Below are 26,127 nucleotides of genomic sequence, written 5' to 3'. Positions count from 1 at the left end.
CAGGAAGTAAGTGAGCTGGCACCTTCTCAGCGGGCTGACTTAGCTTCATGGGGCCTGGGGGTGGTGGTGGTGGGGGCAGGGAGCCAACTACCGTTCAGGCCCAGAGGTCACCATGTTGGGAACACCAGGCAGCGTGGGCAGGGCCAGGTGCTCGTCTCTGGGCTCTGCCTCCTCTGTGCTTGCTCAGATGATGTCAGCCTCAGGGCAGGGACCAGCAGGGGCTTCTGGAGCTGGACAGGGTGGGGCAGGGGCCTGCAGGGCTGGGTCAAAGGAGTAGGGAAGGTCCCATCATTGGTTCTCCAGGGGCTTCTGAGCAACTGCTCAGGTGGGTCTGGGAAAGAGGAGACCGCAGAGGGTGTTCCAGAGAGGACCCGGGTCCCTTGGAGCTCCTGCCTCCTGAGCCTTTGAGAGCCTGAGGCTCCGGCTACCCCCTGGCCTTGACAAAGCTGCACTGCTCAGTGGTTGGTTCAGTTCTTTGCACGGCTTCGGGTGACTCTGTAAGAGCCTCAGGCTTCTCATCTGCAGCTGGAAGAATAACAGCATGTATTCTTATTCCTCACTGTGAGGTTCTGACACTGCTGGGCATGATGGTGCCTGGCAGGGGAAGACCTTTCCAGGCTGGGGGGTGGGGTGGGGGGAACTACTGTATTCCAGGTGCGGATTCTACCCAGTCCTTTGGGGGTCCTGGGGAGCTGAGTCTTTAGGAATGTTCCTTTCCAGTACTTCCTCGGGCCCCTATGTCTTCTCTCTCTGCTTCACTTTTCTGAAGGTCAGGCTGGCTGACCTTGCGACCCTACGTCCCATGGGAGCTTGGAGCCCAGATGCCCAGGGCCTCCCTTTCGTCTGCCAAGCTTGCTCCCACCTCTGCCCCCTGCTTCTCTCTCCTCCTCGCCCGTCTGTGCAGGCACCCCGCCTTCCCATTAGTAGCCAGCCGTAGGGGAGGTGACAGTTCCTTAAAACAGATTTATACCCTCGGATGACTTTATGGGTTTTTGCCTTATAAAAACCCGAGAGTTGACATTCTGATTTATCTACTCCCGAGTCAACAGGATGTACCAGATTTAAAGAGATCAAATGCATTGTAATGTTTGTGGTTCCAGTTGTGGATTAGATGAGCTATTATAGACAGTGCTGCCAAGTAAATATGGCAAAAAAAAATAACAGGGGGATAATTTAAATATGTCTATTAAATTGTGTGTTAAGTAAAGTAACAGAAGCATGGTGCTGAATGTAACTTATTATCTGGAGAGTCAGTGGAGTAGATAAAGCCGGAATTATGGTTCTTTTATTTCCCCTACAGAACAGTTTTTTTATTAAGGGAAGAGACTGTAAACTAGGAATTTCAGAGACGGGGCTTGACTGTGTAACCATGGTTGTGTGATGACTTATAATATCGAAGACTCCAAATGCTATTTCTCATCTCTTTGCTTTTCTACTTCTCGCCTTGCCGCTGCAGCAGATCAGTTTCCCTGAGATGAATATGCTGCCTGGCTTTTCATGGGATTTCTGTATTGCCGGGAGTTGGCGTGCTCTGATAATAAAAGAACCTAAAAATTGTGCATCCCTTAATTGGTAGGAAGAGAGATGTTTTGATGGGTCACAAATGGAAACATTGATTTTTATAGCCTCCGTGCAGTTCCAGGCGGTGAGTCCTGCCACGCTCCCTGCCACCGGAGGCAGCGACTGGCTCTCCAATGAGCTGATTTGTGTTCCCAGGATCTCGATGTCGGGTGCTTGGGAGTGTGTGTTCTGTGTGGACAGGAGAAGGAGCGCCCTTATAACATTATCTGTTTCTAAATGGAACTATTCGTAGGATTGTGGTTTCCACTTCGAAACCAATGCTTGCCTAGCTTCATGTCTCTCTTGCTTTGGGGGACCAGCCTTTGGGGATTTTAAGGTTGTGTGTCGAGCCTTATTTTTGTAACTGATGTTATGTCTGGGAACACACACACGTCTACTTTTGCATAGGCATAGACGTTTGTATAAATATCTTTATGCATAGTGGAGACCTCTTTGATTGAAATAGTGATGCTCATTTCTGGACGGCTGGATCTGTTTTCCAGGTCAGACTCTGGGAACAGATGCACTTTGATTTTTTTTTCAGTCCAAGTGTCTCTGTTCTTTTAATGGGCAAATTTAATTCAGTGACATTTATTAGGATTACTGATATATGCTATGCATTATATTCATTATGCTTTTTTGCAATTTGATTTACAAGTTCTCGATGTATCCTATTAATCTTGCAGATGGAGGCTGTGCTCCATTTCCCACAGAGGTGCAGGGGAGGGAACTAACAAGGGGTCAGGTTGTGGAGTTAGGCATTTGGAGGGTGCTGGGATCTTGTTCTCCTGGCTGGACACTGGGTGTTTTGCCTGTGAAATGGGGACAACAAAGCTGTCCCTCTGGGCAGGGGGCTGGTCCTCATTAGCTCCAGGATGTCGAAGACTGTAAACATGGGTCTCTGCCTATATAACTGAGGCTCTGAAATCGTGATCCCTGCACACAGACATCCCAACAGCCATCAACTCACTTTCCTTATAGATTAGCTGCTGTCTGTACAGTGCTGAGTACGGAGCAGGTATTTCATTTTAAAGAAATGGGTGAAGTCATCCCAAGGCTGGTTCTCACTCTCTAGGTTGGTACCAAGTCACGGGTAGGAGATTGGATGCATTTTGGGACCAGCAGGTAGTGTGGTGGTTAAGGTGCTGGACTCCCACATGGCTGACTATGGTTCGAGTCCCAGACCTGGAGGGACTCGAAAATCACTCTGAGTATGTGTGCGTGCATGCCCAAAATCCCAGGAGGAGAATGGAGGAGAAGTGATAGCGGTGTGGTCCTCCTCCTGGCAGGTGCTTTCTCATTTTCCCTCTTTCTCCTCATTGGTGAGTACATGCACCCTAAGACAAAAACGTGAGAGAGAGAGAGAGAGAGGGAGAGGGAGAGGGAGAGGGAGAGAGAGAGAGAGAGAGAGAGAGAGAGATTTGATGAGATTTAACTGCCCATGGCCCTGCAAACACAGGTGCTTTCTTTGTCTCAGAATCAGGACATCTTTGCAAAGAACTGAGCCAACATTACCACATTGGGAGGCTTGTTGTGTGGTAGGTGAACTTGACTTAAGACATTGCCCAGCTCTGAGGGAAAAACGAAAGTTCAGGTGTTTAGGAACAGCTAACAGAGATTTGAGAGAGGTGTGTAGCAGAACTGGGTTTTAGGGGACAAAACGCTAAGCTGTTTTTGTCTCACTGATGGGTCATGACCCCCAGCATCCCTGCACAGAGGGAAGATGACAAGAAATCCCCCTAGAAGATTTGCACCAAGAATTAAAGAATCTAGTTGAGAATTATGACACCACATGCTACAAAAAACCCCATATATTAATATACTGAGAGGTGTCAAGAATAATGGACCCCGGGAGGTAGAGTAATTAAATGTATCTTAATAAATGCCGGGCGAGTCTTTTAAAACCCTTTCCCAAGACCCCGTCAGCTGACATGGACTGTATTCTTCCTGTTGGCAGGAGGCCTAGAAGGAGAGCCGGAGTGTGATCGGAAAACCAGCCGTGCGCTGGAAGACAGGAACAGCGTGACAAGTCAAGAGGAGAGAAATGAGGACGATGAAGACATGGAGGATGAGTCAATTTACACCTGTGATCATTGTCAGCAGGACTTCGAGTCTCTGGCAGACCTGACGGACCACCGGGCCCACCGCTGTCCTGGAGGTAATGCTAAATAGCACCGGGATTCTGACAGGTGGTTACACGGATAATTGGACATAGCAACAGCTTGAAGCCTCAAGTGAGATTAAAGAATTAATAATGTAATTTTACAGCTAATGTCATTTTATTGTGGTGTCTTGGGTACCCTGTATCCGCCTTTTAAATAAAATTAGAAACCAAAGCAACAGCTTTCTGGCAGGCAGAAATTAGGTACGGGTGCCCTGTCTCTGCCCCCTACCCCAAACTGTACTCCATCGTACGTGGGCCATCTGTGGGTGGAGCTGCACCCTGGATTTCTGGGAAGCCTTTTGGAAACCCAGTAATTAAGAGGTTGTTAGTGCAGAGTTAAGCAGCTTAAGTGTGGAAAGCTGCGTGAAGGCGTGAGCTTGGAGGCAGGGCTTGTGATGGGATGGGGAGAATTTTGAAGGCCAAGGACAGCCCGTTCAGAGCGGGAGCTGGCTCCACCTCTGTGCTGGGCTTCTTCCTTCTCTGAATAGGAGAAGGGTGCTGGGAGCTGTTTCTGCTAGGCCTGACCGAAGCTCTGTTCTCCCTTTACTTGGTACCTTGAGGAAGGTGTGTAAGACAGGAGTTTTATAGGAGCAGCTTAAGACTTATGAAATAAGTCATGTGTGTATGTGTGTGTCTAGGGTGGGTGAGGTGGGAGAACAGGGGGCTTTGGCATTCTCTGGGGTATGGCAACCATGCATTGGGGCCAACACATTTCTAGGCTTAGATTTATAGAGAGGAGGTCCATCGCATCATTTTTTTACACAGCCCTGTGAGATATTGTCCTTCATCGTGGTTGTGGATGAAGCTCTGTGGATGCTAAAATCTCAGGCTAGTATCTCAACGTGGACTTGTCTTTCATCTAGAGGAGTATTTGCTGGTAGGGAATAGATTGGGACTGAAGCTTTCACTTTCCCTGCTCATCTTGCCATCTTGGATGTTTGAAGCCAAGTGGTATAGGAAATGCTATGACTTGCCCTCTGGTGACACCTGTGCCTGCACAGGCCCGGCTAGTTTCTATTCTCTACCTCTGGAGGGAACAGGTAGAAAACCTCAGAGTTCTTACTGTTTTGGACCTTTGGGACCTCAGTAATCCAAATCCAAATCATTTGGAATTAGTGATATTTCAATCAGAGGTGGAGGGATTGGTTAATTTATATGTACTCCTAGAATGAGAATTGGAGGGCACCTATAGGGTGAGCTTTTCTAGTCCCCTAGTTTCCCAAGGGAAATACTGGGACACGGAGAGGGAAAGGTGACTATATAACCAAGGTCACATAGATATTTGGTGGTCAAGCTCGGACCTCTTCAGGACTCTGGGCTATAGCCGTTCATCCTATTTGAAGAAATAATAAACATGATGTTTTTCTTGCTTTAGCCAAGAACTGAGGTGGAATCTTAACTAATAAGAGGATAAAATATAAGAAATCTTTAAAATATTGATGGAAAACATGTATTCTGAAAAAACTATGCATGAGTTTCAAAAATTTTTTGAACCAAAACAAACTCATATTTGAATTTTGTTTTTCCCTAAACTTTTTGAAGTACCCTTGTGTTGTCACTGTCTTTATAAACAACCAATTGGTTTCCTAGTTAAAAAGCTGTCCTCTTGTTTCCTTCCTTCCTCCCTCCTTTCCTTTCTTTTCCTTTCCTTTCCTTTCCTTTCCTTTCCTTTCCTTTCCTTTCCTTTCCTTTCCTTTCCTTTCCTTTCCTTTCCTTTCCTTTCCTTTCCTTTCCTTTCCTTTCCTTTCCTTTCCTTTCCTTTCCTTTCCTTTCCTTTCCTTTCCTTTCCTTTCCTTTCCTTTCCTTTCCTTTCCTTTCCTTTCCTTTCCTTTCCTTTCCTTTCCTTTCCTTTCCCTTCCCTTTCCTTTCCTTTCCTTTCCTTTCCTTTCCTTTCCTTTCCTTTCTTTAAATTTTTACCAGAGGTTGCATATGCTCACTGGAGAGAAACAGGGAGTGACACACACACACACACACACACACACACACGAGGTGAGAATGTACTTTCCGTGGGGAATGGCCATGCTGCAGTCCCTTCACTTCCATTTCTTTCTCCTTTGGGGATTTTAGGCAAAGGTGCCTGGCATGTTTCTCAAGCCCCAGGGTCTTGAACCACACGGTCAGCCATGTGGATTCCAGCCACCCTACCCATCACTCCATGGGCTGGCCCCCGTCCTCTTATTTTCTAAATGGAAGAGAACATGCCATTCTCATGTAGTTGGCCCTCTGCTAAGCCATGCTTCCTAGAGTCTCTGCAGCTCTTGGAGTGGGTTTCCATCCCCATCGCTCCTGAGGCTGCCCTTTCTTCTAGCCCTTCAGAGTCAAGGTGGTTATCATGTCTTTCAACCATGCTTTTGAGAATGGTGGTGTTTCTGGGTGGAGAGGGACTATGTGAGCTTTGGGGGCTGTGTACAGGGTTCTGGGCCAGAAGGAAGAAATGGTTGCTACTTGCGCTTCGGTCCCGGGCAGTGTTCTCTTCCAGTGGCAGACTCCCTTCTCGTCGGCTTCAGACTTCGGCTGAAATCCGTAGCAGTCCTGCTGGCTGGGTCCCCAGCCATCCTTACTGATGCTGGTGGTATCCACTGACACTCCTGCTCGCTTCCTAACAGGACCCCACTAACGACCTCCATGGGGATACAGGAGCCAGGAATATCCCTGAACCCTGGAGCATTTGGAAGGGAGTCAGAAATTCCTTGAAAGAGTACGAGAAACGACTTTGCCTAATAGCATCCCTGAGAAATTCATTACTGCCCAGCAAAGGTGTGACCCAGTCTGGGTGAATCTCCCTGACATGGATGAGACATGTGAAGAGTTATTTCCCCCAGACCTTAGGTCCTGAGGATTACCTAGGGACAGGATAAACCCCTGGGAATTATGCACGTATTATTCAAAACAGTTCCCTACCTGGGATGCCTCCCTGCTGCAGTGGCTTTCAAGTTGTGTTCCCAGAGGCTGCTTTGGGACTAGTGTGTGTGTGTGTGTGTGTGTGTGTGTGTGTGTTTTAGGGGCCTGTCAGAGCTATTCACCTTACAAAGTTTGTTGGACTTGAGCATAAGATACTGTCTGAAAGTTGGTTCATACCTTACACGTTAGGAACTCATATACAAATGCAGCAGTGGGCCTTCCCTGGCCAGTCCATGGGCCTGCCTGATGCCCACTGCTGCTCATTTCACAGACATCCCCAGCCCCGCTACACGCTAGGTGCTGCAATGGGGACATTGCTACCTCTGGAGTGTGCACTCAGGAGTGAGAAGATGGATACTCGGCGGCCCAGCAAGGCCATTTCAGAGAGGGCTGCAGCGGGCGGAGGCCGGCAAGCTGTGTGTCAGCAGGTTTCTCTGTCGGAACGGTTGAGTCTTGTGTAGAGGGGGGCTGCTAGCTGGGTGGGGTGTTCCCTGCTGTTGGCAGTCCGAAAACAGGGCGTGCCAGAAAGGACAGCCCTGCCCAGCAGTTGGTAACCTGGGAGGAGGGCTGTACCATAGGATGCATTATGGGAGATGATCATGAACTTGCTGCTTCCTTAAAACTGCTTTTGCAGAGTCACCTCTTGATTCTTTGTCTTTTTCTTTGGAGAGGTTTTCGCTATAGGGCGCGTGCACTCGCCAGACAGAGAGACAGAGAGACAGAAAGCGAGAAATCACCCCCCAGGGGGGATGGCCATGCCGCAATCCCTTCTCCTCCATTCTCCTCTCGGGATCTTGGGCACGCACGCACACGCACCTGGCGTGAGTTTAAGCCGCCGGGTCCGGGACTCAAACTGCGGTCGACTAGGTGGGAGTCCAGCGACATAGCCATTATGCTAACTGCTGGTCACTGTCTTTTTTTTTTTTTTTTAAAGAGACATATTGTTTTTCTTGCTGTAGGGTATGTACTCTCCCTGGAGAGACAGAGGCAGAAAGGGGGTATGGCCATGCCACAATCCCTTCTCCCCCATTCTCCTCTCAGGATCTTGGACATACACGCACACACACATCCACACACACCACGTGAGTTTCAAGTCACCAGGTCTGGGACTCAAACTGTGGTCAACTATGTGGGAGTCCAACAACGTAGCCATTATGCCATCTGCTGGTCCTTTTTGTGTGTCTTTCTATGGCGGTTGCAAGGGGTGAGGTGGGTGAGTTTGGGCCGTGTTTTGTCCTGTCAGAATCTGGGAGAGTCGCTCTGAGCCACGGAGATTTTTCCGAGACGGGATGCTCACGATGGAAGTGGGAGCCCCCTGCCAGCATGATGGTGAGGTATTCACGAGGAAGACCCCAGCCCTGGATCCTGGGACCCTGCAGCAACCCTTTCCAGTTAGGAGCGGAGAAGTCTTCGTCTATCATTCCTCAGCAGGAGTATCAATACCAGGCCGTAGTTGTTGAAGCATAGTCTCCGGGCACTCGGAAGACCCTATCATGGCCTATCCTCCCCGACCCAAATATCTTTCTCTCTGTCATTTGTGACTGAGAGAAACCATACTTAACCTACAAAGGTATCAAACATTGGCTTTTTCTTCTTAAGGATTTTGCCATAGGACGTGTGTGCTCACTGGAGATAGACAGAGAGACAGTGAGAGAGAGAGAAATCACCCCTGAGGCCACACTGCAGTCCCTTCTCTTTCTGGGATTTGGGGCACTCACACATGAAGCCGCCTGATCCGGAACTCAAATCGTGGTTAGCCAGTGTCGTCTTAACCACTACACTACCTGCTGGCTCCCAAACATTGCCTTTTTTTTGTGTGTGAGGTTTTTGCTATAGGGTACGTGTGTTCACCAGAAAGACAGAGAGACAGAAAGTGAGAAATCATCCCCCAGGGCAGATGGCCACGCCACAATCCCTTCTCCTCCATTCTCCGCTAGGGATCTTGGGCATGCATGCACACGAGCCCGGCGTGAACTTAAGCCACCAGGTCCAGGACTCGAACTGCAGTTGACTACATGGGAGTCCAGCAACATAGCCATTACACCAACTGCTGGTCCCAAACATGGCCTTTTTTATGATACAGAGTGAAATAAGCAAAACCTTAGTCCTCTCTGTTCATTCTCACACCCCCAACAACGGAGTTTTCTTTGTTTCCCTCCAGCCCTCGCCTACAGGATCAAACGTATTTACATGCTTGGAGCCATGAGCACACACCGTTTTGTATTCAGCATGGGTTGCCTAGTGTTTTCTGAATGGATCCCTACATTGTTACAGGGTCTTCATCATTTTCCTTTTGGGGCAGGGCAGCAGAGCCCCTTTAGTGCTCAAGGGGCATCAGCGTGGGCTGCCGGCGTTGGTGCCCACACCCTGTAACAGCATCCCATGTGGACGTCAGGGTATCAAGGACTGATGGGCTGGGCATGGCGGGCTGTCTGTGCTCATGAAGACGCCGTCTGTGGGCACCCCTTTGGGATCTGGCCAAAGCACTTGGTGAGAGGAGCGAACATCCCTGTTGATTCAGGTCCCACAGACTCGACTAATGTCAGAAGGGGGAGTGAGTGCGAGGGTCGAAGGACCAGGCTGTGAGGTGTTGGCCAAGCACACTGGGGCTCTGCGAATGGTCGTGGGGGTGTTTTTGATCACCTTCTAGTAGCCGGGAGGACTTCGGCTATGTGAGAAGGCTTTTGGGCACTATGTGGGGCACCATAGACGTGGTACAAGAGGTTCGATTTACCCATGGGCTGATTCCAATTTTTTATGTGTTCATTGAAGCCGGTCACCTGTGGACCTTTAGTCTGGATGTAGATGGAATATTTTCTCACTTCCTGGTACAAATACTGCCTTTTAAGGGTATGCTGAGATTTCGACTCACTGTTGCTGTGGCCTAAATTAATGAGGCTGACTGCCCGAGGACATGTGGATGCTCCCTCTACGCCATCCTAGCATTTTAGATGTGACGTTCCTCAGACGCCCCCTAATTGTGCCTGTAGCAAGCTGTCGCGAGTTCTGCCCTGCGCTTGCCCTGGAAGGTACCAGTCCGGATTCCAGAGCTGAGCACCTGATGGCTTTTGGAGGTCCCTGGCCTCTGCTAAAGGGGCCACTGGCATGATTCAGTTTTTCCTTATAGGTAGGGAGAGGCAGGGGAGTCTCTGTGGAGACTGAGGGCTCTGATTCTGGGCCCCAGGTACTTGCTCCATGGAGTAGAAACAGAAATTGCCTTGAGGACCAGTTTGGAGCTGAACGTTGCTTTCTTCCCTTTCGCTGCCATTGCCTGGTCGCTGACTCCGGCCAGGCTCTTCCTGGGCAGAGATGGGCAGGGGCTGGCATTCCACCGTCTGGGGTCTGTGAAGCAGGGTACTTCCTCCATGACTCTGCAGTGTGGGCTGTAGTCCTGACACCTGGGTGTAGTTAGCACTCCTGGCAGGGCCCAGCACTGCGGGACTCTGCCTAGGGCATGCCCCCACCCGCCCTCCCTGATGGCCCTCTCCGTGACCCCCACACAGTGCCTGGCACTCACTAGTTTAACCACTACACTACCTGCTGGCTCCCAAACATTGCCTTTTTTTTGTGTGTGAGGTTTTTGCTATAGGGTACGTGTGTTCACCAGAAAGACAGAGAGACAGAAAGTGAGAAATCATCCCCCAGGGCAGATGGCCACGCCACAATCCCTTCTCCTCCATTCTCCGCTAGGGATCTTGGGCATGCATGCACACGAGCCCGGCGTGAACTTAAGCCACCAGGTCCAGGACTCGAACTGCAGTTGACTACATGGGAGTCCAGCAACATAGCCATTACACCAACTGCTGGTCCCAAACATGGCCTTTTTTATGATACAGAGTGAAATAAGCAAAACCTTAGTCCTCTCTGTTCATTCTCACACCCCCAACAACGGAGTTTTCTTTGTTTCCCTCCAGCCCTCGCCTACAGGATCAAACGTATTTACATGCTTGGAGCCATGAGCACACACCGTTTTGTATTCAGCATGGGTTGCCTAGTGTTTTCTGAATGGATCCCTACATTGTTACAGGGTCTTCATCATTTTCCTTTTGGGGCAGGGCAGCAGAGCCCCTTTAGTGCTCAAGGGGCATCAGCGTGGGCTGCCGGCGTTGGTGCCCACACCCTGTAACAGCATCCCATGTGGACGTCAGGGTATCAAGGACTGATGGGCTGGGCATGGCGGGCTGTCTGTGCTCATGAAGACGCCGTCTGTGGGCACCCCTTTGGGATCTGGCCAAAGCACTTGGTGAGAGGAGCGAACATCCCTGTTGATTCAGGTCCCACAGACTCGACTAATGTCAGAAGGGGGAGTGAGTGCGAGGGTCGAAGGACCAGGCTGTGAGGTGTTGGCCAAGCACACTGGGGCTCTGCGAATGGTCGTGGGGGTGTTTTTGATCACCTTCTAGTAGCCGGGAGGACTTCGGCTATGTGAGAAGGCTTTTGGGCACTATGTGGGGCACCATAGACGTGGTACAAGAGGTTCGATTTACCCATGGGCTGATTCCAATTTTTTATGTGTTCATTGAAGCCGGTCACCTGTGGACCTTTAGTCTGGATGTAGATGGAATATTTTCTCACTTCCTGGTACAAATACTGCCTTTTAAGGGTATGCTGAGATTTCGACTCACTGTTGCTGTGGCCTAAATTAATGAGGCTGACTGCCCGAGGACATGTGGATGCTCCCTCTACGCCATCCTAGCATTTTAGATGTGACGTTCCTCAGACGCCCCCTAATTGTGCCTGTAGCAAGCTGTCGCGAGTTCTGCCCTGCGCTTGCCCTGGAAGGTACCAGTCCGGATTCCAGAGCTGAGCACCTGATGGCTTTTGGAGGTCCCTGGCCTCTGCTAAAGGGGCCACTGGCATGATTCAGTTTTTCCTTATAGGTAGGGAGAGGCAGGGGAGTCTCTGTGGAGACTGAGGGCTCTGATTCTGGGCCCCAGGTACTTGCTCCATGGAGTAGAAACAGAAATTGCCTTGAGGACCAGTTTGGAGCTGAACGTTGCTTTCTTCCCTTTCGCTGCCATTGCCTGGTCGCTGACTCCGGCCAGGCTCTTCCTGGGCAGAGATGGGCAGGGGCTGGCATTCCACCGTCTGGGGTCTGTGAAGCAGGGTACTTCCTCCATGACTCTGCAGTGTGGGCTGTAGTCCTGACACCTGGGTGTAGTTAGCACTCCTGGCAGGGCCCAGCACTGCGGGACTCTGCCTAGGGCATGCCCCCACCCGCCCTCCCTGATGGCCCTCTCCGTGACCCCCACACAGTGCCTGGCACTCACTAGTTTCTGTAGTTATTTTGTAATTGCCTCTTTTTAAAAAATTATTTATTCAATTTTATTATTATTATTCTTTAATTTGACCAGAGAGAGAAAGGGAAAGTGAGAAAGCAAGCCACCAGATCCAAGACTCAAACCTCAGTCAGCCACATGGGGAGTCCAACACCTTAACCGCCATGCCACCTGCCGGCCCCTGTGATTGCCTTTGATGTGTTCATTATCCAGCTCCCTCACTACTGGAAGCTTCATGAGGACAAGAGCCCTGTCTCTTTTGCCCTCTCTTATATTTTAGCCCATCATGAGACATACAGTAGTGTTTAGTATACGCTTGTTGAATGAATAAATGACTTCACCCCATCTCTACAACAATCTCAGGAGGGAAGCGTTATTATTATTATTTTTTTTAACCATACATCGCCATTGTGCATGTTGGATAATGGAGGTTCAGAGAATTAGGGATCTTGCTTGTGGTTACAGAGTTTGAAAGTGAAGGCCAGACCTGAGGTCTGAGCAGCTTGCATTGAGAACACTGATTGGGAATTGTGAGCCATTTCAAACTGAACTCCAGACACAGCTCTTTCCAATGTTCAACTAAAAAAAAAAAAAAAAAAAAAAAGAAAAAAAAAAAAGGGGCATTTTTGCAAATAACAACAGCTAAAAATGTGTTCCCTGGGGGTTAATTTTGCTGCTCCCCTCCACTGCCTTCCTGTGGATTGGGATCGAGGAGTGTTTCCCCAGCCCCTTCTGAAAGGCCGGCCCTCCTCTTCTGGCGAAGGTGAAATGCTGCTGTGTAAAAAGCCGGGTGGAAAGTTAATTACACCCTGGTTTGTTCAGCTGTGGCCAGAGTGACCCGTGGGCCCCAATTACGGGGTTGGGGCTGCAAGAAGGCTGGCACTTTTGCCAGCCTAGCTCCTGTCTGCTGGCTGGCCAGAGCTTGTCTTTGTGTGTTGCTCAGGCCCCTTTTGGGTCCAGCATTGTTAGGGGGGCCATCCCTGCCATATTCGCTTTTGTGCGTTCCTGGCTTCACGGGGCAATGCAGAGTGGAGCTGGGGCCAGCCTCTGGGCGCGGAGCTGCCAAACACACAGATGCAGGGCATGAGTTCTTTCTGCCTGTGGGGCGTGTGCACGGTGCTGGTGTCAGCTGACGTCACACAGCGCAAAAGGCCTGTGGGCTTGAATAATGACTGCCCCACACCAAGCGCTTGCATGCATGCACACAGAATTAAAAAAATTAAATAAATAAAACACAGAGCAAGAAAGGGCCTTGCTAGTGTTTGCCACAAACTATATAAAAAACCAGGAAACAGACTCAGGAAGACACGTTCAGATGCATGGAGGGGACAACTATTGGAGGACACCAGAGAGAGCTGAGTCAATGAAAAGGCAGACTTTATTGTTGGGTGGAAAGAATCCATATCATAAATATATCCATTTCTCCCACGTCAACCCATTAATATAATGTTAGCCATTGATGCTAATAGAAGAATTGATTTAGAAGTGGATGAGCCAATGTAAAGATCATAAGGAAAACCAGACATGCAGTGAGAGGAATAGTGGGTGGGGGTGGTACCCAGCTTAGATTGTTCTGGATCTGCAGAACTAGAAGTGGTGTGAGACAGACCAGGGGACTGGAAAAGAAACCAGGAACAGCCGTAATACACCTGTATTAATTCAGTGTACGAGAAATTTGTCATTGCACATCAGTGGAGGACAGATAAGTCACTCAATGGTTGGGATTAAGATAAAGGGACACCCACCCCGAAAAACATTAAACTGGGTCCCTCCCTTACTCCTAATGCCAGAATAAATCTCAAATGGATCCAAACTATAAACATAAAAAAGAAAACTTAAAAATACTAAGAGAAAATATTAGTGTGAGGAAGGCCTTTCTAAATTTAACCCCAAACCCAGAAGCCATAAAACAAAAAACCAAAACGTTCGACCACATAAAAAATAAAAAAATTCTGCATTGCAAAGCCCACAATAAATCAAGCCAAAAACATATCACAGGCAAAAGATAGTTTCCTTCATGTGTAAGGAGCTCCTATAAACACTAAGAAAATGGCCAATAAATCAAAAGAAAACCGGGCAAAGGCTGGGTGTGAACTCAGCCTAGTCCGCCCGGGATGCCTGTCCCTGCCCAAAGCCAGCACCCTCTCTGATTGGGTGCTGCCACACTGGTGGTTAGATATTTTGAATATCTCCCATGTGCAAAGGACAGAAATGGAACCAGAAAAAGAAATACTAGTGGGATCTCAAACATTTAAAAAGATTCAGAACACCATTTATAATAAGAAAAAAACTATAAATTTAAGCCACGGGGAAATACCATTTTTAACCTAGTAGATTGGCAAAGATCAGAAAGTTTGCCAGGCCATCTCACTGGTGAGCCTGTGTTTATCATTCGATGCCCAGGATTGGGGTCTTCCTCTTCTCTCTGTCCCTATAACAACCTCGGACTCTGTTTGGAACACATAGTAGGTGCTCAAGGAATGTTAATTGATCTTATCCCCAAAGACTGCAGCCTCTTGCAAGGCAAAGTGCTTCTAAAAGGAAGTAGCCTCTGTAACGGAGAAAGTGGAAACACCCTGGGGACAGTGCTTTGGGATAGGAGGGAGCAAACAGAAGTTTCATGCATGTGACAGGACACAGTAGGTCTTCAACTTGGCCATCAGAAGGGGAAGTGTAAATGGAGGAGATGGTGTATTCATTCAACAAGTGTGTGCTTATTTCGTGTGTACTTTGAGCAGGGTTTCCCCCCCCTGGACTCTCGGGATACAGAGACTAGTATAAAAGGTAACTCAATAGAGATGTTCACTTTTCAAAAGAATTCTTTGGCTTGGGGCTAGCAGCTGGCATGTTGGTTAAGGTGCTGGACTCCCACGTGGTATAAGTCCTGGACCTGGAGGCTTCCTTTTACACTTTTCCTCTCTCTCTCTCTGTCTCTCTCTAGTGAGTGCACGAGCTCTGTAGCAAAATGAAAAGTAATAATGGTAAATAAAATTAAATAAATAATTCTTAAAAAAAAAAAGAGAGAACTCTTCAACTTGTAAGATGTAATGCCATCTTTTCAGCCTCCTTCTCTAGTGCCTTTAAAAGGTGTTGCAATGCACAGAGGCCGTTCCCCAATATTTTGTGGGGAGGTGCTGCCTGTGTGTATGGTCCTGCTTGTGGGCTGTTGGGTAGGAGGGACGCGATGGGCGGGGAGGATGACTGGCCGGTGGTGCAAATGAAAATCTGCCCTAAATTGCCTGCTCTCGGCCCTTCTGCACTAGAAGGGGCCCAGGCAGACAACAGGCTCCTGCAGACTGAGGGTCTGAGGCTGGGCTTGGGCAACTGTGCTCTGGGATCTGGGGCAATGCGTGGGTGCTACGGTTTGAACGTGTCTTCCTAAAACTCCCATGTTGAATTTTGGTTCCTATTGTGACAGTATTAAAAGAAACTTCATCTGACCATGGGATTAATAGGTGGAGTCTTTAGGGAGGGTGGTTAGGGTGGGGCCCCATGATTGATTCTGCTGGCTTCCTAAGGAGAGAAGACTGAGCAGAGTCAGAGGCACGTGGGCACACAGACAGACATGCGTGTTCTTGCTCTCCCTACCTGTGGTGCTCTGTGCTGCATGTAACTGCAGAGTCCCCACCAGCAGGAAGGACCCTGGGCCTTGGACCTGCAGACCATGAGCCAAGTAAGTCTCTCTTTTTATAAATTACCAGACACAGCATTTCTGGTATCAGCTACACAACAGACAGGGGTGTGGAGATTTGTTTTTCATTCCCTGAGGTTTTTATTTACTCCCCGTGAAGTGTGAGTATTTACAGAACATCCTTTCTTGACTCACGTACATCAAGGAAATGCTGCTGTCCTGTGATTGGACCTTCGTCTATCCAGAACTGGAGGACAAAGCAAACACTGCAGAAAGTGGGGTGGGCTGGAGTGCTATGTAGGGGCAGTGCCTGACTGGGGGCATTGGGGCAGCTCCATACACACTGCTGGGCCTGAGAACTGGGGAGGGAGTTCACCTGGAGGGTGGCCAGGAAACATGGGCATCTCTTCGGGAGGTAGGAAGCACTTGCAGACCAATGCAAAGGACTGGAAGAGTTTAATCAAATGGTCGACTGTCGGGTCTCAACCCCAAGTTCGATCACTTGGCCTTTGACAGCGTCTAGTTTGTTCATCTCTGAGTTTTAGGGAGGCAGCCTCTTTTCCAACCTTACCCTCAAGCCTTTTGGGCAGGAGAGCCATCCTTTCGAATACAATCAATGCACCTATGAGGCTAGGCTCCAGTTTGGTAGGACACGTCCAAGGTCACATGATTTAGTCCACACCCATTGGCAGTGTCTGAAATTCCTACGAGATAGTGCGGCTCCCAAGGTGGACAGGAGACTGGTGCAGCCTGCTGGCTCCCACATGTCCCCTGGAAGGGGGTGCCTCTGTGCAGCCCTTGACTGCCTCATAAGGTGCTTCCTGGGTGCCCATCACCAAGCTCACCATCTCTGAGGACTCCGGACCAAAACTATTCATGGTTTGCTTCTTGTAGAGGACTGACTGTGACCTTTGGCTTTGAACAAACTTTACAGAAGTTGTGCCTCTATTATGGATGTCCCGTGGAAGACATGGTCTGACTTATCCTCCAAACCTCTGCCACTTGGTGCTCTGGGAGGTGGATGAGGGGTGCAACAATCTTTTGGGGCACTCACTCCAACCAGGTCTCTAAGATATTGTGTCCAACCTTGGACCAGGCCAGAGAGAGGCTGGGTGGCCAAGATGAGTCTGGTCCTTGGGGCTGAGGCCTCTGGTGCCCGGATGCTGGTTGAGGTGGCTCTGCAATGAGCCTGCTCTGCTGGCCTCTCCAGCACGCTCCCCAGAAACCCAGTGTTAACAGAAAGCCGCATCCCTCCGTCCCACTGGCTAGAGGGACAGAGGGATGCAGCAGTAATGACGGGGCATTTTGGTGATAAGCCCCCTACCCACCCACATGTGCACAGGTATCACTCTAACACCTCAGTGTCACCAGCCAACTCGGACCAGTTCTGGGGAGCGTTCAGGGGGTGTGAGTGCGTCTCTTTGCCTTTAATCCTGCCCTTTTGCCCATCCGGCGCTCCCTGCCCCTCCTATCACCCTTCTCACCCTGGGCCCAGGAAACCCAGGCCAGAGCCCCTTGGAGGGCCCGGAAGTCTTCCTTGTGGAGATGCCAGCACTCGTTCTGGATCCTGGTGGGTATAAAGATCTGAAAACTGAGTTCCCAGAGTAGTCGGTCTCAGTAACCACCAATTTGAGGTTTCAAAAAACTTTAAGAATGTCTGTAGGTGGAGATAGGAGTAGCCTCCAGCTGGTTTGTGGGTGTAAGAGGCATACAGAGGGCAGTTGGTTTCCGAACCTTTCCTTACAGCTTACTATGGTCTGCGTGTTCATGCCCTCCCATTCCAATGGCGAATCGGCTCGCCGGAGCAATAATATTAATATTATAATATTAAGAGGCGGGGCCTTTCGGAAGTGATCTTGCCATGAGGATGCCTCAGTAATGGGGTTTGTGCCACCTAGCTCCTTCCACTGTGCAAGGTCACAGTGAGGAGGGGTTAAGGGGCCCTCGCCAGTCCCCAAATCTGCTGACACCTTGATGTTGAACTTCCCAGCTTCCGTAATTCTGGAACTGTGAGAAATAACTGTGTTTTGTTTCCTTCCTTCCTTCCTTCCCACCTCCCCTCCTTCCTTTTCGAGATAGGGCACACATGCTCGCCAGAGAAAAAGAGAGAGAAAGTGAGAAATCACCCCTCGGGGGATGGCCATGCTACAATCCCTTCTCCTCTTGGAATTTTGGGCATACACACACACACACACACACACACACACACACACACACACACCCGGGAGAGTTTTAGTCCACCATGTTCAGGACTTGAATCACAGTTGGCCATGGGGGAGTCTAGCATCTTAACCACTACTCCACATGCTGATCCACATCTGTTTCTAAGCCACCTAGCTTACAGAGCTTTTGTTACAGCAGCCCAAACAGACCAAGATGTCGCCGAAAAGTATTATGACCGATTTCACATTCCTTCTCTGATTCCAGTTACCCAAATGAATAAGCAAACCTATGGAAAAAAGAGGAAATACATTCCTTAGGGCCATCACATCCCTTGGGATGTTTTCATTCACTCACAGAATAATTTGTTTAAAGCACCTACTGTGTGTTGGAGACTACCCAAGGCCCTGGGATGTGGTAGTGAGCACGGAGTTTGCGTTTTATAGTGCCTGGTCCTTCTCTACTTTGGCCAGAGGCGTCTTGGGTTGACTCTTAGGAGCTAGTTGGTGACTTCCTCTGTGCTGTACTGGCCAAGGCCTGCAGGGTCAGTATGCAGGAAGGACGAGGGGTGGTTCATTGCCAAAAACGTTAGTGTATGCTGAGGCCACATCGGCAGAAGTAGAAAGATGAAGGGAAGGTCTCACGATCATACTTGCTGGTGGGGAAGTTAGGATTACTTGGTGGCCAGCGCCTGAAAACCAACCCTAACTGGCTTAAATCAGGTAGGGCAATTTATTGACTCATGTAAGTGGAATTTCGAAGTGTGGGACTAGCTTCAGGTATGGCTGAATCCAGGAACTCCAGCAAAAGTTGCAGAAGCAAGTCTCCTCCTCCTCGATCTGATGAAAGCCATGTTGGCCTTTTTGGCTCTGAATGGCAGACCTAGACTTGTGTCTAAAAGGAAACCAGGGTGCTGCTAGCTAAAGGAGGAGGGGGTGGGTGCTGGCAGGCAGAAGCGGCCTAAACAGGGCAAATCTGGACCGTTTAACTTCGGTAGTTGTTATTTGACTGTTTATTGCCACTGGATAAGATGAATTACTAGAGGGGGTGACTGCCCAGCGGAAGCTGTGGTCAAGCTACGTGCTAGAGCACTGTGGGAGTGGCCTGAGACCCCGAAACTTGGTCCTCCAAGGGACAGGACCAATCTAGAAACCACAGAACACTCCTTTTGGCCACCTAACGTGACTTCCTGGTTGGCGGGAGCCTTTGAAAGCCTGCAGAGAAAGCCATTGGATGGTGGCTGCGAGTGAACCCTGGGTAGGGACTGGTTGGCGCTGGTCAGTCAGTTTTTCAGGTTCCTCCCAATCCTGAGGTCCTGTGATCGGCATCTCTAAAATGACACCCGAACCCAGAGAAATAAAGAACATTCCCAACCGAATGAGAAACCAACCAGGTTTATCTCCCGCTGCCTGGGGCACTCTGGGCAGGGAATTCTGTCAGCAGGGGGTCGGCCAGTGAGGCTGATGGGGCTGATGCTGATCTCCCCTTCCTGCAGCCTCGAGGCCTCTGCACACCCCCCTTTGGCCTTGGAGGGTGGGGACAGTGATGTCACAGCAAAGCCTTGAGGCAGAACAGGAGAGGGCAAGGAAATCTGAAATTGCGCTTTCCGTGGTCTGAAAGAAAGCCCAGCCATTGGTGGAGTGTTTTGGCAGTGTTTTCAAACCCTCCATGCCAGCTCCGAGAAAAAAATGTACAGGGGATTATAAAATGCTTCATTTTGTGTTAAACAGTTTTATTTTGGAGTAGGCTGGTTAGAATTTGGCTGCCTTTGGCAATGACATCATGGCCCTGGGGGGGCATTCGGGAAGACTGAGGCTGGCGAAGCAGCTGTGCAGTACGAGGTGGTGCAGGCTGCGGGGAAACACATGCACCCCAGCCCCTCCTGCCACCTTGTTGCTCTGGCCACGGGGAGCCTTGGCCTCTCTGGGTGGTGGGCTGGCGCAGTACGAGGTGGTGCAGGCTGCGGGGAAACACATGCACCCCAGCCCCTCCTGCCACCTTGTTGCTCTGGCCACGGGGAGCCTTGGCCTCTCTGGGTGGTGGGCTGGCGCAGTACGAGGTGGTGCAGGCTGCGGGGAAACACATGCACCCCAGCCCCTCCTGCCACCTTGTTGCTCTGGCCACGGGGAGCCTTGGCCTCTCTGGGTGGTGGGCTGGCGTGTGGGTGCTGCCGAGTGGTGGGTAACAGAGTGGGTCTACGCGAGTGGGTCTGAGCCCTCTGAAGGTGGGAAGGGGCAGCCAGTGGGGAGACTGGGGAGCCGAGGCGGTGGGCATCAGCCTGTCCCTCCTAGCCGCTGTTCTCAGCTGTTCTCGGGGCAGCTTAGACCTGCCTGTATCCTTCTCTCACTGCACCCCATGGACGGGCCCTGCCTCTCCTCTGGCCTCTCCTCTTTCACATGGTCCCTCCTCTTGAACGTTCCACAGGCCGTGGGTGTTCCCATCTCCGGGCCTTTGTACCACTTCTCCCTTCCCCCTGCGTGTTTCTTGGGTCTTCACATGGACAGCGCCTTCACGTCTGTGTTCCTCTTTGATGACACCCTGACCTTCCCCTGCACACGTTGCTCCCCTTCCTTTCCTATGTGACCATCCCATTTCATTGCCATGGCAGCTGTTATTGGAAATGACCCTATTGCTCATCCCTGCTACTACAAGGCCACCCTTTTGAGAGCATGCCTTGCTCTCTTGTTCTCATGCTGCACCCTGGCCTGGCAGTGGGCCTGCTACATAGTAGGTGCTCAGGAAGTCAGTGCTGAACGATCTGTAGGGAGTGGGCTGGTTGGTGTCAGATGGTTCCATCTGTCACTCCCTTGGGTGATGCAAGGACCCGAATTCTGGTGTGCTCGTGGCTGGGTCCTTAAGTTCCACCAGGCCACACCTGGCCCGCACTTCTCTTCCTGCCACAGAAATGTCTTTCCTGCTTCTAGGGCTGGAGAGCAGGGACCATGGGGCAAACCGTATCTTCCACTCTTCCAGTGGAGAAAGGCATTTTGCCTTTTCAGCTCCAGGTTTTTATGTAGTTACTGCTGATGCCGCCGGGCCCGGGCTGGGAGTTAGAGATACAGCACTAGCCTGAGTAGACCTGATTCGTGGTCTGCTGGCAGGAGCGACACGTGACACAGAGGGGAGCAGGTAAGTGCATGGTGGCAGCCTGGTGGCAGGGTGATGGATAAGTCCAGCTAGATGCTCGCAGAGCCTGGGAACATGGCAGGGCTCCTGGGGGCAGGGTCTGAGGAGCACCATGGAGTGGCCAGCCAGAGACTGAAGGTAGGCTGTAGAGTGGTTGCATCTCCTGAGTTTGGTTTCTCCCTTCACCCCCCCCCCTTTTTTTTGAGAGAGAGATTTTTGCTACAGGGCACATGTGCTTGTTGGAGAGACAGAGAGACATAAAGCAAGAAATCACCCCCCAACCCCCTGGGGAATGACCATGTTGCAATCCCTTCTCCATTCTCCTCTCAGGATTTTGGGCATGCACATGCACGCACACACATGCACCTGGGGTGAGTTTTAAGCTGCCAGGTCTGGGACTTGAACTGGGGTCGACCATGTGCAAGTCCAGTGCCTTAACCACCTTGCCACCTGCTGGCGCTGCCTTTTCCCTTTCTTTACCAAACTTCCAGGCCTGATTTGTTTTCCTGTGGAAGGCATGGCAGAGTCACAGGGAGGCGGAGAAGGACATTATTCACTGACTCTCGCAGAGCCAGGGGCAGGATGGGGACCCCGATGGTGGGGGAGTGAGTTATTGGAGAGACTTTGTCCTCTGGCCACCTCTGTGTCAGACTGGTCACTGACTTTACCACCTCTCGCCATCGTTTCCACTGCTTCCTCCCACGGCTTTTTATCACGGCCTTCACAAACACCTTGCAGACATATTTACTTAAAAGTTGTTTAAAGGATACCCCTTTTGTCAGAGTCCCAGCAGAAAACAGATGGCACACTCGAACCGGATAATTGAGCAGCATTTAATAAAGGGCCCATTGACAAAGGGGTTAGGGAGTAGATTGAGAGCAGGTGGAGAAATACCTGGGCAAGGGGTGAGATGCACAGCAAGGAGGGGTCCAGAAGCAATAACTCAGCTCTGCCTCTCCCCACCCTGCAGGCTCTGCTGAGATGCAGAACACGGTGGACACAGGTCGGGGGAGGTCTCTGCAGGGGCCGATGGCAAACGTTCTTTACTCACCTGGGGTCTGCTTGGAGCACCTGTTCAGCAGTCACCCCCACTTTATAGATAGGGCTATTTCTTCAGGGAGTTTCTTTGGGGGAACGAGAGCCTTGTGGATTCTCCTGGAACTCGGGGCTTTGCTGGGTCGCTGTGAGCTTTTATCTTTTGGTGGCCCCTTTTCCCTGCCGATCACTGGCGATTTGATCTTTCGCTGCAAGACCACAGATTATGGGACAGAGGAGCAAACTGGTCACACGTGACGCCTGGCTCCTGGTAGGAGTAGTATTCAAGACAAGACTTGAGCTGCTCAAACTTTATTTGCATACATGGAAACGTGCATAGGTCGTTCTGATCACCGCCATTTCCCCGTAACTACTCAGGAAATGGGCAAGGGACGGGCACTTTGGCCTTCGGCCTCCTAGACACTGGCATTCCATTTGTGGCTTCACAGGAACAATGGCAGTGGAGAAGTCAAGGAAAAGCCGGAAGGTCAAGGATGCTTCTGCAAAGTCTCTTTGTTCATTATGTATTTCTATCGCACGTGGTTTCCATTTGCCGATCATGCTGCTAGCAGGAACCCCAGAGGATAAGACAAGGGACCCTGAGCTGTGAGCACCAAAGCTATTTTTATTTGTGCACAGGGCAAGGTGACGCGGCTGCTGCGGGCCGAGGTTCAGTTGTCCCTGACACACAGAATTGGATATTAAGGCGGAATTAGAAGCTTGAGTCCGAGGAGGTCCCTTGTGAGAGATGCATTCAGGGTAGACTGTGACTTTCCAAAACTGCGTTTGCGGAGAGCAGCAAGGGTAGAGGAAGGAGCCGTTTTGGGGGACAACCCTAGGCCCCCAGCTAGCCCTGATGGTAGTCTGTGAGTAGATTGTGAATCGTTTGTTTCCCCAAATCCGATTCTCTTCTCATTTCTTTTTTCCAATGACACTTGCCCCACCGGACATTCCTAAGCGCTTCCTTCTTTTCACAAAGCTTTGTAGCATCCTCCTCATTCCCACGAGCCCACCCTGAGCTAGCACCGGAAGGTCCCAGTGTCTTCTGTGACTCCCAGGTGGGTTCAATATTATCAGCATTGCTGCACCTCTAAGCAGCGGGCAGACGAGGCACCCAGTCATTCCTTATTGAAAAAACAAAAACAAAACAAAACAAGCCAGATGTTATTAAATATCACAGTAATTCACAAATGTATTCTATGTGCAAACATTTCAAAGATGACCGATAAAGCTACAGATAAGGCTGAAGTCTCCTTCCTCTTGCCCTCCACCCCCAGGTTAATTGCTGTCACCGTTTTGCCTTTCGTACCACAAGACCTTCTACGACAAATTTACATAATACTGTATTTCCTAAATTCTAAAACACATGTGCCTATCTCCAAAACTGAGATGCAGTTTATAATTAGTACTTGTCAAGGTGGAATTGAAAGCGGTTTTTGTTTTCCTTTTTTTGTGATACATAAAATAATGGTGTGTTTTTCTAATCTATGGGATCTTATGGTTAATGAAATATAGTGTATGTGTCTCCATAGAAACAATGTTGTATTGATTTTTTAATTTAAAAAATAAATGATACCATATCGGATCAATCTTTCTGCAACTTGCTTTCCTTCACTTGATAGATGTCCCTGTTCTTTATTAACTATGTATGGCATGGTGTTGTGTAGCCTAGCTATGCTGTGCTTTATGCAACTCCTCCCCTGGTGATGGGCATTCAGGTCGTTTCCATCCGCTTGCTGTAGTAAAGCGTTCTTTACTTCTATTTTTTTCTTTAAGAATTATTTTATTTAACTTTACTTCTTTTAATTTGACCAGAAAGAGAGAGAGAGAGAGAGAGAGAGAAAGTCACCAGGTCTGAGACTTGAACTGCAGTCAGCCATGGGGAAGTTCAGCACCTTCACCCACCATGGCACCTGCCGGCTCTGCTGTAGTAAAGCATTCTCGAGCATGCTCTCGGTAGAGACACTTTTCTCCAGGGTTGATATAGACAAGGGACATTGCTGGCCTTAGCCTTTATTCTGTCTTTCCTTCCACTAATTGGTTCTGTCCTATTCCATCCCATCCCATCCCTCTGCTCCCCTCCCCTCCCCCTTTCCTTGCCCCTTCCCTTCCCTTCATTTCCATTCCACGTTCTTTACTCTGGAATTTACGTTGTATCAGACACTGTGCCTACCTCAGTGTTGGGCGCCCCAAGAGTTCAAAGAGGAGTTAATACCTGCCTGCCCAGCAGCTTCAGCTCTCACTGGGTGAGAGGGCCTGAAACGAAGCTGGGATCCAAGCTCTGGAACGTCCCTGAGTTCAGGCTGGGGCTGGTCAGGGGCACAGGTATTGGTACTTTCTGAGGGAGGCATTTCACCATGTGTCCAGAATGGGCAGACCTGGCAAATCCTCCAAGGGAGAACAAAATGGTAAATCGTATTGCCACATGTCATGCCCTGACTCACATGGGGCGCACGTGAGGATCTTCCCTACCTGGGTTCCGTAAGGCTGGGCACCTGTGGGTGCCACCTCTGGAGGCTAATTGAGGAGGTCCCCTCTCGTTTACCCACCACTGAGTCCTGTGGCACCAGCTGCCTTATGTGGAGGTGATGTGTGATCCCTCCCTGGGGCCAGGGGTGGAAGAGTTGGACAAGCCTCCCTCCTGGAGATCTTTGAACAGAAAGTACCTGGAGATTTTTCCTGCAGTGGCTTCAGGCAGTGCTTCTCAAACTTTTAACCACTTATAAATCATTTGGAATCTTGAAGCTTGTCATTCACAAGACTTGGGTGTCTGAGATTCTACATTTCTTCTTTTTAAAGAATTATTTAATGTATTTATTTATTTATTTAAATTTTTTTTTCTCTTTTTTTTATTATTATCATAATCTTCTTTATATTACATTGGATTACATATAACTTTACATTGACTTCCATTGCTTTTTCAAAAGGGAATGCCATGCATGTCAGTCAATACAGAGGCATCGATCTCCCCGCTTTATCATTCAAAGTCTTTTCCATGCATTTCCCAATAATTATTATTATTATAATTTTTTAAAACAGTCAATCACTATTTCTCATTTTGCTTGTTAAAAGACTTCACCCATCATGAAATACTTCCCAGACCAGTCCAGTTGAGAATACTATACACGTCATCTTCAACAGATAATAAACCATATCTGTTTCTCACTAACATCCCCTCTATTGTTCACTTGCTATCTTTCTCTATCCTCTTCTCTTTTTTTTTTTCTAAGAGAGATTTTTGCTATAGGGAGTGTGCGCTTGCTGGGGAGATTGAGATATAGAGACAGAGAGGGAGAAATCACTCCTGGGGGAACGGCCACACTGCAGTCCCTCCTCCTCCATTTTCCTCCTTGGATTTTGGGCATGCACATACATGAGCCTGGCGTAAGTTTTAAGCTGTCAGGACCAGGACTCAAACCACAGTTGATTACGTGGGAGTCCAGCAACAGAACTGTTCTGCCATCTGCTTGTCCCTAGATCCTACATTTCTTACAAACGCCTAGAGGGTGAAGATATTGCTGGTCCTGGGACCATACTTGGAGTAGCAAGGACTTTCGGAACTGTAAAACAAACGGTGGAGGAAGGTGGGACCTGGTGGAAGGGGAGTTCTGGGGGGAGAAAGACAGTGGGAGAGATAGTGAGAGAGAGAAAATGAGAAAGTAAGCTGCCAGGTGTGGGATTTGAACTATGGTTGGCCATGTGGGAGTTCATTACCTGACCCACAACACCATCTGTGGACCCCCATGGAGCTGGGATTTTTCGATAGATTTTTGCTATAGGGCGCGTGTGCTCACCAGAAAGACAGAGAGAGACAGAGAGACAGAAAGTGAGAAATCACCCCCCAGGGGGATGGCGACGCTGCAATCCCTTCTCCTCCATTCTCTTCTCGGGATCTTGGGCACACATGCACACGTGCCCGGTGTGAGTTTAAGTACCGGGTACAAGACTTGAACTGCGGTCAACTACATGGGAGTCCAGTGACATAGCCATTACGCCAACTGCTGGTCCCAGAGTTGATGTTTTTAATTGTCTAAACCTGGGCACCTCTGGCATCTTCCTTCTTGAGACTGTAGTAGATTTTCCTTTGTACTTTTGGCTTGCTAGATTCTAACAGTTGTATGCAAGTCAAGGCAGAGTTTTTAAATTTTGTTTTCAGCTGACTGATTCGGGTTAGAGTTTCTAGTTACGGAGTGGCATTTAGGGGGAGAATTCTTCATAAGTGACTGTCCCTTACTTTGTAAGACATTCGGCACCCCAGCCTTGCCCACTAG

The 26,127-nt window shown here is 49.5% G+C and overlaps 1 protein-coding gene across 1 annotated transcript in view; it reads left to right on the top strand.

The window, feature by feature from the left end:
* Positions 1-26,127, top strand: part of ZNF423 (zinc finger protein 423) — a 346,310-nt gene that overhangs the window by 62,234 nt on the left and 257,949 nt on the right. Inside the window, exon 2 of the mRNA XM_006154781.3 lies at positions 3,518-3,718. Within this exon, the coding sequence (XP_006154843.1) occupies positions 3,622-3,718 (97 nt within the window). The 5' untranslated portion in view covers positions 3,518-3,621. The remainder of the gene's footprint in view (positions 1-3,517; positions 3,719-26,127) is intronic.

Source organism: Tupaia chinensis, unplaced genomic scaffold, assembly GCF_000334495.1.
Source record: "Tupaia chinensis unplaced genomic scaffold, TupChi_1.0 Scaffold000422_1, whole genome shotgun sequence".
Classification (NCBI taxonomy): Eukaryota; Metazoa; Chordata; class Mammalia; order Scandentia; family Tupaiidae; genus Tupaia; species Tupaia belangeri.
The sequence above is the reverse complement of the archived record's forward strand: the minus strand, read 5'-3'. Positions and strand labels throughout refer to the sequence as shown.